Here is an 18,298-nt window from a genome sequence, read left to right as displayed (position 1 = left end):
TATTCAGTCCCCGTTTGTGCCTCTGAAGCTCTGCAAAGCCCTTCACCTTTCACCTTCCCATATCTGAGCCCTCAGTTTGGTTCCCTCTTTGTTCTGTGGCACAGCTGGGCTGCTTTGCTCAGAACATCTGGACAGGTTCCGGTGGCAGTTACATCCCCACACTAAGTGTGGTTCCGAAAATCTCTCCTTGGTGGTTTTGTAAAATGCGTATTATTCACTACGGAAGGAAAGGCAGCATTATGTAGCCCAATCTTGTCAGATCTTGGAAGCAAAACAGGGTGACTACTTGGATGGGTGACCACCAAGGAACACTCTGCAAATGCAGGCAACAGCAAACCACCTGTGCTTCTCACTTGCCTTGAAACCCCCTTGCTGTGGTCACCAAAAGTTGGCTGCTACTTGACAGCATTTTACATAGGCACATTATTCACCAAAGTTATTCTGAATAGCTCAAATTAACCCAAGATCAGAGCTTAGATTGGCCGTGGTCAATACTTGGATGAGAGCAGAGGTGGGATCCAGCAGGTTCTCACAGGTTCCTGAGAGTAGGTTACTAATTATTTGTGTGTGCCGAGAGGGGGTTACTAATTGGTGATTTTGCCACGTGATTTTTGCCTTAGTTACGCCCCTCCTCTCAGCAGTAGCACGCAGAAGTTGAAGCAGTCTAACAGGAGGTGCACCGGCGTGCGCGGCAACCTGCGCCTGCATGCATTTGTTTCCCGCCCAAGGACGGGTGCAACGGCTGCGTCCTTGCCACAGCCCCACCCAGGAATGCCCTGCCCCCGGAACGCCCAGCCATGCCCCCATCGTGCCCCGCCCATCCCAATTGGCGCTATGCCACAGTTTGAATCCCACCACCATGGGAACCTGTTACTAAATTTTTGGGATCCCACCACTGGATGGGAGACCAAGGAAGATCGCAATTGCTAGGCAGAAGAAATGGCAAACAGCACTCATAACTGTAATCTGCTGGATGGCAAATCACCTCTATTAGTCTCTAGGGCCCCTTCCGCACACGCAAAATAATGCGTTTTCAAACCACTTTCACAACTGTTTGCAAGTGGATTTTGCCATTCTGCACAGCTTCAAAGAGTACTGAAAGCAGTTTGAAAGAGCATTATTCTGCATGTGTGGAATGAGCCTAGGCTTGAAAACCTTACCAGGGTTACCATAAGTCACTTGTGACTTGATGGCACTTCACACACACATTTGATGAGCACTGTGACATTTGCCAAAAGTTCCCTGGACATTTGAGACTGGCACCCAGCATGATGATTCAGTATATAGTTCTGATATTTCCATACTGGATTGCGTTTGACAGCTGACATGGATTATTTGACTGTGTTTGATGCTTGACATGGAAATGGATTTAGCGTTTATCTGTGTTTTCCAGTTCATCTTCGAATAGATTCAATAATAGATGTGGTTGGACCTACAGAAAATCTAATCCATCTTCTTTTATTTTAATAATATTTTTTATATTTGTATAACTACAAAGCTACAGGATGGTGAACCAGCCACCCTACAAAGAATTAAACAGTAAAGAGAGAAAAATATGAAAAAAATAAGAATGTTACCCTCAGTCCCCCAAAGATTTATCCCATTACAAACTGTGGCAACAATAAAAGATGATGAAGATTAAGAAAAAAAACAGAACTACAGATTAAAACAAACAAATAAAACGACATGACTCCTCCCACCTTGCCTTCATTAAAAATGATACATTCTATATCAAATGATTGAAATCTCTTATCTCAGTATTCCATTTCCTACTAAGAATTTTTTTCTGCACCCTTTGTTTAATGACCTGATTACAAATAATTGCATACACAATCTACTTTAAACCATTACCTCTTCATCTAGAATTCTGTTACTATATATCTGAACACATAAATGTATTTTATTGCTCTTTCTAATCTTCTAAATAGCCTCTACAATTTTTGAATATATTTTGTAAACAGTTTTTCTTCCATCATATTTTCCAAACCTCTCCCTTTTCCATCTTACTATACTACACCTTAAAAGTCTTTTTTAATTCCTGCTGATAAATTTTCATGGTTCTTGTATATCGGAGCTCTTCTGTTAAGTTCCATTGATGGAACTTCTGGTAGCCAACATTGAAAGGGAATATTATCTTCTTCAGTACCTCTGTGAGGAACTTGTGTTCTTTCCTCATCACCAATATCTCTCATGGCAGCTCCTTCATTATTATAATCCTGTCTTAGATTCTTCATCTTTTTAAAATGTGCACAAATTATGTCTTCTTTGATTGATCTTAATGTCAAATACATCACAGTCTAGGGGTATCTTTTTCTTTTGTGCAGCAAGTGATTTCACACAATATATTTTATCCACTTTTACTTGCATTACTGGAACAGGAACAGACATTTATTTTGCTAGTCTGGTATAAAGTCCTTCTGAAGATCTTCTCCATCTAATTCTGGCAGAGCACGAATTCTCAATGCAAATTTCTTCTGTCTTGTCCAGACCAATCAATTTTTCAGCCTGTTGCTGTATTTCCTTCTGGTTAATTTCTAATTTCGTTTCTATGGTTTTAGAGTCATCTGCTACTTTTTGCAAATCCTTAGCCAGACCTTTAATCTCTTTCTTAAGTTCTGCTGTATCTTGCAAGCATCTGTCAACTTTATCGGTCTGTCTTTGCATTTCTAACATATTCACCTGCATGGATATAAGCATGAATTCAGTTCTCCTCATTTGGTCTGGTAGAGTGTTATAGTTAGACCTGAAATGGCCTGAAAGTTAGACTTGAGTGAACTAAAGAATAATGTATAGCCTTTACCTTGTATTTTCGCTGAAGCAAGTATATTCCCAAAACTTAAGAGACAGTAACATATCTAAGAATACATTGTACTCCTCTAGTTGTTACTTCCATTCCTCTCTGTACAAGGTTATTTCTGAACCAGGTCTGGCTGACTAGTCTAACTCATGCAAGTTCCCTTATTTTTTGTGCTGAGATAGAGAGCTAATCTTTGCCAAAATTAAGGAAGCTAACCTTTTCCAAGTATCAGCATCAGCAGAATTTTGTATCAGGATTTTGTTGGCTGTGCCTGTGTGAGGCAGCAGCACAACACTCCTTGATTGGCAGACAGGGGTGTACTGCCCAGAGGGACATATGGGGTCAGATGTCCCCAGGCTGTGGCCATTTAGTCACGTGGGGGTGAAAAATTGCCTCCGTACCCCTCTTCCTTCCCCCCAGGTCCATACACTGACTTCAAGATCTGGTGCAAAGAAGTTGTTTGGTTGTGATGGGGAAGTGTGGTTGCCCGTATGGGGGCGGGGGGCACGGAAAACTCAGATTTTGCACCAGGTTACATTTTCCCTAGATACACCTCTGCTAGTAGGTAGGACCAGGATTGCTAGGGATTCTTGGGCATGCATTATTTTATTTTCCTCCTACATTTTCCTGCCCCTCCCAGGGTCACAGGCCTTGGGGCAGCTCACAACATACAATAAACAATTGAAATAATCAGTAGAAATAAAACATATATTATGTGGTCTTGGCCTTTCAGAGGCATGTGTGTAATTTTCTTCCCCACTACAGAATGGCCATGAAATGTTCACAGGCAGTACCAAGAGGCTGGTGCTATTGGGAATTTAGATGAGGGCTGCCTGATGTACTAGTTGGGGAAAGAGTTGCAAGTTCTTTTCATAATAACAAAACATTTGCTGAAAAATGCAGCTTTGTATACAAAAGATTTATCTTGAAAAAAGACATCTGGATCTCTGCAATGAAAAAGCAACAACTGTGTGCTATTGTTGGGACAAAGATGTACTTCCTTTTCGATAGTCCATATAAAAACAATCCTTTGGGAAAAAATTCTAAAAGAGTCTCCCCTTCCTTTTTATCAGGCCCTTCTCTTCAGCCAATATCTCTTCCTCTGTTGCCTCATAGGAAGACTTTGGTGACACCTTTCTGAAAATAGCCAAAGTGCCTTGAATTTGCTTCTACCACAGGCCCATAACCATCTTTCAAGATAGGAAGTAATGCTGTGTTTGGATTATTGCTACTTTTATTGTGAGCACAGCCAGATCCATTGTGAGATTAAACATTCTTCTGCTTTGAAAGCAGGAAATGGTTAGTTTGCTAACAAGCCAAGAGGAAACCAGTCAGGGGACCATTATTCAACAGTCTCCAAATAGGAGGAACTGGATGAAGAAAAGTAAACCCACGGAGTTTGGGGTAATTCCTAGAAAGGACTGATGTCACTTGCAGGTTTTTTCCAAAAGTGATGTAACATTGCCAGTGAAGGGACTTTTCCCCCCTTCTTCCTGGCAGCTGCTGGTGTACTGACAGGTTTAACAAATCCTAACACCTTGTAAGACTCAAGATTGTCAACCACCCTATTACATAAGCCTTTGCTAAACACTGGTTCAATCGGGACTGCGCCCGAGCAAAAAAAGAAGCTTCTAGCGAGCAACTCCCCCCACCCCACCCCGCAATCTAATTACAAAATCTGAAGTTCAGATATTTAAAAGAGAATACAAAGTCTTGTTGAGGACTAAAAAGACAGCTATGGGGTCTAAATGACAGGCACTTATTAAGGCAGTTGAGAACAGAAACAAGGGCTGATTCCGCATGGGCCAAAAACAGCAGTGTGAAAACGTTGTGAAAACAGTATGGACCCTTTTACACCGTTTTAAACCTTTTACACTGTTTTCACACCGTTTCCACACTGCTGTTTTTGACCCATGCGGAATCAGCCAAGGTAGGTTTTTGGAAGTTAATTTCACTTGCTTTTAAGCAGAAATATAACTTGATAGCAAATAGCATCTCTGCAGAGACCTGAGAAAATCATTTTGCTGCATCATTAACCTCTGACTTCCTCAAACATTCTCATAGGTGGAATTCCAGCATGGGCCCTGGAATCAATTACATTATTGATCCAACTCCAACTACCAAAAGATTGGAAGGCCCCAGGGAGTGACTTCATGGCTGAGCTGCTAAAATCCAACATAAACTGGTGGGCACCGATTTTGTCTAACTTCTTTACTTGTACAAATCAAACTGCTGAAATTCCAAAAGGATGGGGCCTAGCTATTATAATTCCCATGTTGAAGAAAAATTGCGAAGCTGATACAAACAATTATAGGCCGGTTAGTTTTTCTAAACAGAATTTGTAAACAACACACCAAACATCTGACTGAAACTTTGTAACTGGCTGGATCAAAAGGATTCTTTGGAAATCAAACAAACAGGCTTTATCCAAGGTCGATCAACTTTAGATCATTTTATCCTAGATTACTTTATTTAGGTATGCTCTGCAAAGGAATGTCTCATTGCTGCATTTGTGGATTTTAAAGTGGCCTTTGACACAGTCTTACTTGGGAGATTTTGGGCAAAACCGGAGAGCTCCTCTCTATATAAAAGGCTATTGTATCGGATTATCAAATTCCCAGAAAATACTAACTCACAGATAAGGTAAGCTGTCCAAACTTATACCTTCTCAGAAAGGTGTTAGACAACAAGGCTGTCTTCTGGCCCCCTTCCTATTCAATATTTATGTAAATATGCAGGTGATGCTGTCTTGTTGGTGCAGATTAGAGTTGATCTAAACCACAGGTGTCAAACTCGCAGCCCTCCAGATGTTATGGACTACAGCTCCCATCACCCCATCATGCTGGCAGGGGATGATGGGAACTGTAGTCCATAACATCTGGAGGGCCGCAAGTTTGACACCTATGATCTAAACCGTGCCTTGGAATCATTTAGCAGACAATGTAACGAAGAACTATTAACTATTAATCACTCAGACCCTAAAATAATAAGATTTCATAACAAATACAAAAACATTATTTGGAAGATTAATGGAAATAGCATTGAACAGGTCCAAAGCTTCAAATATCTGGGTGTAACATTCTTATATAATGGCAAGCCATCAGCCCGTATTTAATCTATAACCAATGCTGCATATAGAAGTTCTAATGCTATCTTCAGATTCTTCAGAAATAAAACCTTAGGACTAGTCCCCGCAGCCCTAAAACTATTCTCTGCCAAATCATTGGCTCAGCCCACCCATGGGACACTAGTGGGTCTAATTAATAACTGTAAGGCACTGGAGCCACTGAAGAAGAAAAGTTGAAAATGTAGTTTAGCGCGCAATATGGTTTACCCTTGCATTGCTTCTCACTGCTTTCATCTATCCGGCTGTCTTTGGTTTGCTACACCATACAGTCTTTCGCTAATTGATTATACTTGAGCTATGCTTCTACAATAGCACTTTATATTATTTGCTAGTGATTGTAACCGTGAGTGCTACGAGATATTCTTCGACCTTGCCTCTTTGCTCAGCTTTGTTATACGCTTCGCTCAAGCCACGGACTGTACTCATATAAAACTTAAGAATCTGCGGCAAAAGAAGAAAGTGTCCTGTTTGGTTGGATACATTGGACATCAACCACAACGCTACCTTATAGGGTTGTCGTTTTGTAATACATTTATTTATGTATATTGTACCACATTAGGTTATGTAATTTGCACTGCTTATAATGAAATATATTCATGACACTTGATAATATATGCCTTGCAATATATTTATATACAGCCTTTTTGTTGTTTACTCTTGGGCCTGTTGTTTTACCTGAAGTTTTACCTGAAGTTTTTGTTTTACTTGAAGTTTTACCTGAAGTTTTGCCCTTGTGCTGCTTCTCACTGCTTTCATCTCTCCGGCTGTCTTTGGTTTTGCCGCACGATGCAGTCTTTCGCTAATTGATTGCACCTGAGCTATGCTTCTACAATAGCACTTTATATTATACGCTAGTGCGTATTCTATTATACGCTGAAGTATAGTTTAAGTTGAAAATATAGTAAGTGTAAGATACTTGCTTAAGAAGATATAAAGGCTAATAGAATATAAGGTTTGAACTTTGCTGCCTAGATTGAGAATTTGTTTAAATGGTATTGTATAAAAAAAGTGTCTGCCTGGAATCTTCATAACCTTTTGCTTCACTTTCTAAACTGTAAAAGTCATATGATCCTGACTGTCTCTGAGGCTCACGGAAGGAATGTCTTGTCTGCTTGCCAAGATCTTGACAGGTGTCATTTTGTTTTTGACACTTTAAGGAACATCTGGCCTGTATGCAGTGGTGGGATCCAAAAATGTTACTAACAGGTTCCGATGGTGGTGGGATTCAAACAGTGGCGCCGCCGCACACACGCACCTCCAGTCCCTATTGGGCAGGGAGGTTGCTTTAGTAACCCCTTCTCGGCACTCAGAAAAAAATTAGTAACCACTTCTAGAGAAGTGGTGAGAACTGGTTGGATCCCACCTCTGCCTGCATGGTCACCGAAGTGACCTGCAAATGAGACATTGCTCCATCCCTTTCAGCTTCCAGGTTGATCTAGAGTAACTTTAGAGTGTCAGACTACTAATATAAATGCTGAAATCTTCACCTAAGCAGGAGCTATCTCACCATTTGGAGATCATATGTTGTGTGTAGAAGTGTGTGAAAATATGAAAAGGGCTTAACCTGTAAGAAGCGGGATTAAAAAGATGTTATCAGTATCATGTGATAATGATGTAATGATGATTGACAACTCAATTTGTATAAAAGCAAGAGCCTGGAGCTCATTCCTTGTTCTTGCTGCTTGGGGCAAGAAGCCTGTTTGTGCTGGCTACCATGGCTCAAATAAACAAATACTTACCAAATCTCTGGGTTTGAGGCCCAGAGGTTTTCAAGGCTGGGTCACTAGGGTGTGAAAGCATTTGGATTTGAACCTGATTCTCAAGATGCACTATCACTGCTGTAACAGCAGGCACATGGCAACCCCAGGTGTACCCCAGAGTTCATAATATTCATGTAAGAATGCTAACTGCAGCTTTGTATTTGTATATCCTCAGATTGGAAGGAATTATGTGGTAGTTTATGAGAAGTGAGATGATGTGTAGATGAAAGTTTGTAAAGTCTGGGCACAGTAGAGGAGCAGATGAAAATGTTAATTGGGCTACAGATCTCCTTCTTTGAATTTCTTTCCTGAAGTTACTTTTACATGACTGATTGTGCATATGTAACCTCTATCTGTGGATTCTGTGGAGCAGAACTTGGAAGGAGTTGCAAAGAACTAAATTTAAAACAAAATGGTTTACTTCCTTAACAAATAACACTTTTAACATTAACATTGAACATTAACAATTTACAGTCCTTTTAGGTTGCATTTCAAGTCCTTATATTTACAATCTACTGATAATGCCAAGTCCAATTCTTCCTGCTGGTGGTTGGCTTATGAAGACTTCAGAGGCTTGGTGAATGGGATCCAAGATGATGAAGGTCCCCAAAAGAACTCCCATCAACTACATACATAGCAAGCCCTTAAACAAGGTGTTAAGAGCTTATAAAGAATTAAATCAAGGTCCCAGCCTGGTAGCCTTGTTTCCTCCAACTTCACCAGTTTTTGCAGCCTTCTGCTGCTTTGAGTCTCCACCCCTTTCTGGGTCAACCCATTCTGAACATAGGGGTTACACATACAGGCTCACATATATTTGGCCCTCTCAATTCCAGGCACGAGTTCAAAGTCGTAAGATTCCATTCTTCAAGAAAAGCAGCTTCTATTTCAGGTAGTAAACTAATGACATCCATAGTCTATCATAGAAAGACAATTGAGTGAGTCTCCCATTTTGTGGATCTATATGGTCCTGGAAAACTCTGACTCTATGAAGCTGTGTGTATGCATGTGTGTGTAATTCACATTTGAATAATATTTCTGAAATCTGTACAACAGCCCTAGAAAGAAGGTCAGTAATATCTACTGCATAGAAGGAGCGGATGGCACAGAGCTTTTACATTGAAGTGATGACCTAGAAGTGGTGGACAGTGCTCTAGGAATTCCCCCAAACCTCTATGGGGGAAATGGCATCTAATTGTGCCACAAGACACTCCATTTTGGAAGTTTGGAATTCATCTTTTCACAGGTCAACTTCCTGTTTGTGCCACAGAAAAACAAAAAGTCACATGGAAAGTTGCTTCTCTAGCAAAGGTGCAAAGGGAGCCCAGTGCTATTGAGATACAATTATTTCTCTCCCTTGGATTTATAAAAAATACAGTAATTCTTAGTGCACTCTTGAGGTTTTCCATGCTCCAACAAAAACCAAGAACAAAACATGTTTGCAGAGTATGTCATAAATATGCCTCAAGCCTTTCCAAATGGGGCTCAGGTGGGCAATGAATTCCTTCCAATGAATGGAGAACTAAGTCACAAGAACTCATCATATTGATTATTAGGTTAGTCAAGATGGAGGGGGAATCAGATAATGGTGGGGTGAACTACTGTAATACCTCAGAGGACCTACATTATTGTTTTCAAGACTATTGTTCCAGCAAAGACCTCCAAATATCTGCTACCTAGTCAGATTCATAGTGCACATGACATACGATCAGGGCCTGCTTATGCTCCAGGTCAACATTAGTTCAGCCAATCACCTTTCCCACTTTCTGTTCTTCTCTATGATGTCATTATGCCTCTAACTCAACTATGTTGTCATCAGATGCTGTCATCAGAGTGGGTGTTTGAACAGACTCATCTCTAATTGAACCAGCTGGACACATTTGAAGGCTGAGTTTGTGTTGGGAATTGATGATGTTGAAAAGTACACTGATTTAATTTATTTCATTAATTTTGTTTTTATTATTTGTGCCCACAGAATAAATGTACTTTTCCTCTCTCTCTCTTGATTTCATTCTTATCAGTATCAGTTGATTTGGTGAGAGCTAGGCTGTTGGAAATGGATGATCTCCATTTTGAAGTGGAATCAGTAACTTAAAATGACAGACAAGATGATAGATATGGCTACCAATCTTGATCCTCCTTGATCTGAGATTGCAAATGCCTTAGCAGACCAGGTGCTCAGGAGCAGCAGCAGCAGAAGGCCATTGCTTTCACATCCTGCACGTGAGCTCCCAAAGGCACCTGGTGGGCCACTGCGAGTAGCAGAGTGCTGGACTAGATGGACTCTGGTCTGATCCAGCAGGCTAGTTCTTATGTTCTTGGATGGATGGATGGATGGATGGATGGATGGATGGATGGATGGATGGATGGATGGATGGATGGATGGATGGATGGATGGATGGATGGATGGATGGATGGATGGATGGATGGATGGATGGATGGATGGATGGATGGATGGATGGATGGATGGATGGATGGATGGATGGATGGATGGATGGATATGGATGGATGGATGGATGGATGGATGGATGGATTTGGATGGATGGATGGATGGATGGATGGGTGGATTTGGATGGATGGATGGATGGATGGATGGATGGATGGATTTGGATGGATGGATGGATGGATGGATGTTGGATTTGGATGGATGGGTGGATGGATGGGTGGATGGATGGATGGATGGATGGATGGATGGATGGATGGATGGATGGATGGATGGATGGATGGATGGATGGATGGATGGATGGATGGATGGATGGATGGATGGATGGATGGATGGATAGGGATGACCCTGCTTAACTTCTGAGATCTGAAGAGTGTATACATAAACAATTGTCAGATCTCCGAAGCTAAACAGGGTCACCCCTGACTAGTACTTGGAATGCCAGGGTCACTATGCAGAGGAAGGCAATGGCAAACCACCTCTATTAGTCTCTTGCTTTGAAAACCCTACTGGGTTTCCAGTTTCTCTCGAACTCCTTTAGCTTGTCCTCTCTCCCAAATCTTTATTCAGCCTTCAGGGGACATAACACAGCATCAACATCTATGAAAAGACTAAAATGCAGCTCTTCTCCTTGACATTTTATTTTCTGTGTGCTGGAAGGTTTATTTGTTTTTTTATATATATATTTACCGAAATACTGTATCCAGTCTGGGCACCACAGTTCAAGAAGGATATTGGCAAGCTTTAACAGGTCCAGAGGAGGGCGACCAAAATTGTAGAAGGTCTGCATTCCAGGCCCTATGAAGCGTGGCTTTGGGAGCTAGGTATGTTTAGTCTGGTGAAGAGAAGGTTGACATGATAGCCATGTTTAAATATTTGAAGAGATGCCATGTTGAAGATGGAGCAAGCTTGTTTTCTGCTGTTCCAGAGACTAGGACAAGAAGTAATGGATTCAAGTTGGAGGAAAAGAGATTCTACCACCTGAACATTAGGAAGAAATTCCTGAAAGTAAGGTCTGCTCGACGGTGGAATACGCTGCTTGTATGATGGAGTATGATGGAGTCTCTTTCTTTGGAGATTTTAAAACAGAGGCTAGATGGCCATCTGTCAGGAGTGCTTTGATTGTGTATTCCTGCAAGGCAATGGGGTTGGGACTAGGGTGTGTGAGACCTCTTCCTAACGCTACCTTGATTCTATGAATTCTGGGCCGACATTTTTTAAGGCATACCTGGTCATATAAACAATATCATAAAGTCCATCTAGCAGTTTGCTGTTGGTTATTTCTATGTTGTAGAACCAACACAAGAGTCTTCAGTGTAGGGTTGCCAGTCTGGATTGGGAAATACTTGGAGATTTGGGGGTGGAGCTTGGGGAGGGTGAGGTTTGGGCAGGGGTCTAGGGAAGGGACCTCAGCGGGTATAATATCATAGAGTCCACCTCCCAAAGGGTCCTTTTTATTAAGGGAAACTGATCTTTGTTGTCTGGAGACCGGTCACCTTCAGTCACCATTTGGAGGTTGGCAACAATATGTATGGTCTCACTTTCCCTAAAACCAACACAACTGCAAAACTTTTTTTTTGCACTTTTCCCAAATTAACCAAGTCCAGGTATTATTAAAGCCTCTCAGATAACTGACAACCATTTTTTCCACAGTTCTTTAACTGGTGGTTCTATGGTTCTCAAGTTCTTTGTGAAACATTCGCCGTCATTATGGAAACTTCTATACATCTGTGTTGCAGTCTTGTTTCTTGCTGGGATATTGCAGCAACAGCGCCCTCCTGAGTTACAAATTCAACACGTGCTTTTCCTGTTCTTTCATCGGGTCCAAATTCCATATGAATTCTTATGGGTTTAATAGGAATTAAATGTTACTTATTGTGGCTCATTCTGCACATGCAGAATAATGCACTTTCAAACTGCTTTCAGTGCTCTTTGAAGCTGTGCAGAATAGCAAAATCCACTTGCAAACAGTTGTGAAAGTGGTTTGAAAATGCATTATTTTGCGTGTGCGAAAGGGGCCTCTGTAAAGCAGCCTTTCCTCAGGTGCAGGCTACCCAGAGTACCTTCGGAACAGTAAGGATCCACCATCAAGTTTGTGATCTGATACCCACCTTGCAGAGTTATTAATTTCCAAGACATGACAATTTGCACTTATACTAAAAACATCACATTCATTCATTCATTCATTCATTCAAATTTATAGGCTGCCTCATCCCCGAAGGGCTCGAAGGGCTTATCTGTACCTTCTTCATATGGACTGCCACATGGATATTTCTCAGAGCCATACTACATAGTAAGTTTCTCCTCTAGGTTACACTTGTTTGTCCATGTTCTCTGCAGCTGATGTGTGGCTGTGGGGAAGTCAGGAAAACAAATGTAAACAAGTAAAGAAATGTATTGTCTAGTTGGGGGCGCATTTTTGGATGTATCGGCACCAGAATTTCAGGGTATCATCTGGAAACTGTCCTTATGGTACCCCCAAAGTTTGGTGAAGTTTGGTTTAGGGGGTCCAAAGTTATGGACCCTCAAAGGGGGTGCCCCATCCCCCATTCTTTGCTAAGGAGATGGGGGCTACCCTTTGAGGGTCCATAACTTTGGACCCCCTGAACCAAACTGCACCAAACTGTGGGGGTACCATCATCTCCAGAATGATTACCCTGAAAGAATTTCGGTGCCGATACATCCAAAAATGCACCTCTGAAGATCCTAAAGAAATTTGCCCAAGAATCTTTGTTCCTGCATTGAGTTTTCTGACATTGCTGTCCAATGGGGTTACTTGCAGGCTGTGGGAGGCATTTCTGAAGGCACAGTCTCACAACTTTCAGGGTCTCATAAGGAGACTGCCCTAATGATACCCCCCAGGTTTGGTGCAGTTTGGTTCAGGGGGGACAAAGTTATGGACCCTCAAAACTGTAGCCCCCATCTCCTATTAGCTCCCATTGGAAACAATGGGGGATAGGGGCACCCCCTTTGGGAGTCCATAACTTTGGACTCCCTGAACCAAAACTCACCAAACTTGGGGGGTAGCATAAAGACAGTCCCCTGATGATACGCTGAAAATCTGGTGCCGCTAGCCTAACAACTGCGCCCCCTGCGTGCCAAAAATGGAAAACCACTAAAAATACCCAAAAACGAACCCAGCATTTTGATGCCCCCCACAAGGTGATGCCCTGGGCAGCTGCCCACCTTGCCCAATGGGCATTACGCCAGTGTACAGAGAGAAGGATCAGGATTGTCCAACAAGTAGTGTAATCTAATTAAATCGGGGAGATGGGGTAAATGTAAAGGAGTAAGATTCACATAGTTGGATCTGATTTCCTTGAATCTGAAACAGTGTAGTAATTGGTGGGCCAGAGATTCAACTGAGCCATCATTGCATGGGCACAATCTTTTAGCCTTTTCTTGCTTGTTAAATCTGCCATGTAACAAGGCAGGAAGGCATAACATTAAACCTGGCGAGCATTGTGGCTCTCCTTTGAGCAGGATTTATTAAACAATACAGGTAGTGTGCCAAGTGGTCCTGTTCAAATGGAAGAGAAAAATACAGAGGCGAGCATGTTTTCTTGGCTGCGGTGATTAGGGTAGAGAACTCTCTATCCAATAGTTGACCTTTAAATTTTCTATAAGCTTCTGAATAGGACAAAGGGCAAAGTGAATCCATCTATAAGCTTCTGAATAGGACAAAGGGCAAAGTGAAGCTATTTTTTTCTTCGATTATGGAAAACCAGGGGTTGGAATGGGTGTCAGGGAGCAGACGGTGGACCAGGAATTACAGTCTGAGAGAAAATGAATTTGCAGCCAGAATCTAAAAGCCCTCAGCCAAGCGGCTGATTCCAAGTAAGTCCTTATCACAGAGTTTGGGAGGAATGGCCGGAGTGTCACTTTCACGTGATATGCTTACATCATTTGCTCTCCCCAGGATTATTCTCCAGGTTTTAGCTTGAAGTTATGTTGATGCATCAACATCATTCCCACCCCCCAATCAATAGGACCCCAAGATATAGTGGCAGGAGATTGCCTGTCATAGTGCATAGTTCAGTGGTGGCGCTCCAGATGTTATGGACTACAATTCCCATCAACCCCTGCCAGCATGGCCAATTGGCCATGCTGGCAGGGGCTGATGGGATTTGTAGTCCATAACATTTGGAGTGCCAAAGGTTCGCCACCACAGGCATAGTTGTAACCCTACACAAGTCTAAATTCAGAACTTGGCCGCTAAAGACAACTTCCCAGGTATATTGGCCCAAAGGAAAGTTACATAATCAAAAACTACACAATTAAAGGTTGTTTTTAGAGAGACAAAGAGCTCCCAAAGCGACTGAGATGTAATTTCTTCTCTCCCCTAATATTATGAAAATGACAGTAATATTTAGTGTGCACCTGTAGTTTTCCACTCACCCAGGAGGTAACAAAGAAATCCAGGACAAAACAGGTCTGAACAGAGGACATTATAAAGAAGTCCTTCCAAGTGGGCTGGGGTGGACAATGGCCACCTTGACATTGGGTGCTTTCTCCCGCTGAGGGTGCGGTGCCATCTGAAACCTTTCTTCTAAGCTGCATTTCAGTCCATCTTGTAATTTGTTTGCTAACTTAGGAAGGAAGAGTTCTTGGCTATGATGCTGATTTTCCTGCTGTTGTTCTCGTGGCTTCTACCTCAGGCTGTGCACAGGACACTGAGGACAAAGTGCCTCTTGACCAGGCCCTTTGAGCTTCAAGAGGACTATTACAGGCCAGGAGACCTCCTTGTTGGTGGGATTTTGCCACACCTCAGTACTACTGCCATACAAGCGTACTTCAAAGAACCCCCCCAAAACATCCGTGCTGCCCGGTTAGTTTTCCCAGGAGGAGTTTAAGTTGATACGTGCTGGGTGTGTTTGTCTAGAGAAGGTCTTCAAATGAGAGGTGTCATCATTATTTTGTTACGAGGACAGCATCCACATTAAAAAAAACACTGTCCAAATTAATTTTATCAGCATTAGTTAATTAAATTAGTATTGGCATTACTTTTCATATTAGCAATTATTGCTGATATTGCTTTTAATAACTACTGCTGCCAAGGTAAAAATGGGAGCAGAGTGAAGGCTTGCTGTGAGGGAAATGGAAAGCTCCAGGCTGGGATGGAGAGGAGATTACCTCACAGGCCAATTGCATGACCAGATGTTGGTCAGCACCAAAAGCGACTGCACATCTCAAAACTAGTCTTTCAGTCTACAGGGCTTTGGTTTTAGGCAATGGCTGATGCAAACAGATGACCTTTCTATGCATCATTTAGTTCAGTGTGGTATAATGGTTAAGACTCTAATCTGGAGAGCTGGGTTTGATCCCCCACTTCAGAGGTGGGATCCAGCAGGTTCTCACCAGTTCCCGAGAGTGGGTTACTATTTATTTGTGTGTGCCGAGAGGGGGTTACTAATTGGGTCTGCTTTTCCGTTAGAAATTCCATTAGGTCCAAAAATCATAAAGTCCTGTTGTTTCCTATGTGGCTGGTTAGTGAAGGTAGAAAACGGGCTAATTCTCCCTGTTGGGCTGTTTTAAAAACATGTTTTAGAAATATGGCAAAGTTCCTTGTTTAAGGAAAGCATCCTTCTTTTGATTTCTAGAAACAAAATTAAGTATTTCAAAGTATTAAGTATTTGATAGGCAGTCAATTAGAGGAGAAGTAGTTGTTTCTGTTGGCAGTAGACGATAGGACTTGCGATAGTGAGTTTGAATTATGGACAGAAAGATACCAGCTGGAAATTAGGAACTTTTTTTTTACAGCAAGAATTTTTTACAGTAACAGAGAAATTATTAATGCCCCGCCCTCGGAATGCCTGGCCACGCCCCCTCCTGCCCCGCCCAGTCCCATTGGCGCTACGCCACTGTTTGAACCCCACCACCATGGGAACTTGTTACTAAAATTTTTGGATCCCACCACTGCCCCACTTCTCCACTTGGAGCCTACCAGGTGACCTTGGGGGCTAGTCACAGTTCTTTCAGACTCTCTCAGCCACACCTACCTCACAAGGTGCCTGTTGTGGGGAGGGGGGGAAGGTGATTGTAAGCTGCTTTGAGACTTCTTAAAAGTAGACAAAAGTGGGGTACGAAAAGCAATTCTTCTTCTTCTTCTTCTTCTTCTTCTTCTTCTTCTTCTTCCTCTTCTTCTTCCTCTTCTTCTTCCTCTTCCTCTTCCTCTTCTTCCTCTTCTTCCTCTTCTTCTTCTTGTCATTCCCCTTGCTGTATGCTTCTTATTGCAGCCCGGTGCCCAAAAACTATCAGCACATCCTGGCCCTCGTGTTTGCCATCAAAGAAATCAACAAGGATCCGGCACTCCTCCCCAATGTCACGCTGGGCTTTCGCATTTTTGAGGACACCTACATGGCAAGAATGACCTACCAGGCTGGCCTGTCATTTCTTTCTGAGCGGGGTCGAATAGTCCCTAACTATAGATGCAGCAGAAAGGAAGAGCTGCTCTCCGTCATTGGAAGTCTCTACTCCATAATCTCAATGCAGATGTCCTCCCTCTTGGGCCTCTTCAAGATCCCACAGGTAAGGGGGCTTATTTCTGTGGGCAGAAATATGTGAAGCCGAATGCATGCTTAGCTGAGCCAATGGAATCTTGAGGTGCTGAAATGACACATGAACGTTGAGAACCAGACCCTTCAGTAATACATTTCTTCTGACAATAAGTAGAATTTACAGCCAGAGTGTTATAGTAGTTAGACTAGAAGCTGAGAGGTCTTCTCCACCCATACTGATGAAATGGTTTCAGAGGGTGAGAATAATTTGTTCCTGTTCTTTGAAGCCCAAGTTCTCACCAGTTATCTTGGGTTGCAAAAGAAAAGGATCTAGTTCCCATGTATTACAGACCATTCTGTTAGTTTCTGGTGGAGACTGAAGCAATTTTTTCCCCTTTTCACCCCAAACTGACAAAATGCACTGACAGCCTGAGCTGCTGGGGAACAGAAACAAACTGTTTCTATGGCCCCTTCCGCACACGCAAAATAATGCGTTTTCAAACCACTTTCACAACTGTTTGCAAGTGGATTTTGCCATTCCGCACAGCTTCCAAGAGCACTGAAAGCAGTTGGAAAGTGCATTATTCTGCATGTGCGGAATGAGCCTATGTGTCTGCCGTGTAGCCAAAGCTGGCGGCTTTGGGAAAGACACAATCTGCATCTTCCCCCTCCAATCAAGAAACTGATGAGAGTAGAGATCTGTTATTCCCACTCCAAACGGAGATCTTGATCCACTTTGGTGGTGGAGGAGGAGCGTGCCGTCAAGTCGCAGCTGACAGGGCAAACCCATAGGTTTTCAAGGCAAGGGGCGTTTGGAGGTGGCTTTCCCTTGCCTGCCTCCATGTGGGCTGAGAGAGTTCTGAGAGAACTGCGAGACACTCAAGGTGCACCAAGCAGGCTTCATGTGGAGGAGTGGGGAATCGAACCCAGATCTCCAGATTAGAAACCACTACACTATGCTGGCTCTCTTGAGCCACTTCAGCCTGAGCCTACAAAAAAAAATCCGGTTCATAGGAACCAGACTCCAAAGTCACGGTAATATATTAGAAAGAAACTGATAAAAGGAATGACCAGCTAGCGCCGTGGTGGCGAACCTTTGGCATTCCAGATGTTATGGACTACAATTCCCATCAGCCCCTGCCAGTATGGCCAATTGGCCATGCTGGCAGGGGCTGATGGGAACTGTAGTCCATGACATCTGGAGTGCCAAAGGTTCGCCACCACTGATTAAATGAGCTGCTGACTTGTGAAAGAGCACGCTGAAATAAATTCTATTAAAAACAAGCTCCAATATGGATCCGTTGTGTTTGTGAGAATTTAGACCAGCCTCTTTGTCAGCAAATTACAGGGACCTCAAGGTGAGTTGCTGGGGTATCATTAAGATTAGAACTGGGCCATGGGGTCTGTTGAAGCTAAAGCGTGACTGCAAGCATTCAAACATTGGCTAAAGGTCATTTGTTCAATAAAAAAGGACGGACTGAATTTAATAAAGATCAGCTTTATTCCCACTGGATGCAAGAAATAAATAAGAAATTGCTTAACCTTGGCCTAACAAAGGACAATCTATTAAGACTCGGAACAAGCAAATCTTTATTAACCATTAAAGAAACATAAAAGATCTAGATTATTTCAGATGAATTATACAAGCCCAAAGAGTATGCTCCGCTCAGTTCTCTG

At 42.5% G+C, this 18,298-nt stretch overlaps 1 protein-coding gene across 1 annotated transcript in view; it reads left to right on the top strand.

The window, feature by feature from the left end:
* Positions 1-18,298, top strand: part of LOC125433309 (vomeronasal type-2 receptor 26-like) — a 38,224-nt gene that overhangs the window by 8,944 nt on the left and 10,982 nt on the right. The window contains exons 2-3 of the mRNA XM_048497812.1: positions 14,783-14,952; positions 16,361-16,652. Of these exons, the coding sequence (XP_048353769.1) occupies positions 14,783-14,952; positions 16,361-16,652 (462 nt within the window). The remainder of the gene's footprint in view (positions 1-14,782; positions 14,953-16,360; positions 16,653-18,298) is intronic.

Source organism: Sphaerodactylus townsendi, linkage group LG05, assembly GCF_021028975.2.
Source record: "Sphaerodactylus townsendi isolate TG3544 linkage group LG05, MPM_Stown_v2.3, whole genome shotgun sequence".
NCBI classification, from domain to species: domain Eukaryota; kingdom Metazoa; phylum Chordata; class Lepidosauria; order Squamata; family Sphaerodactylidae; genus Sphaerodactylus; species Sphaerodactylus townsendi.
This window is presented reverse-complemented; position numbering and strand designations above follow the sequence as displayed.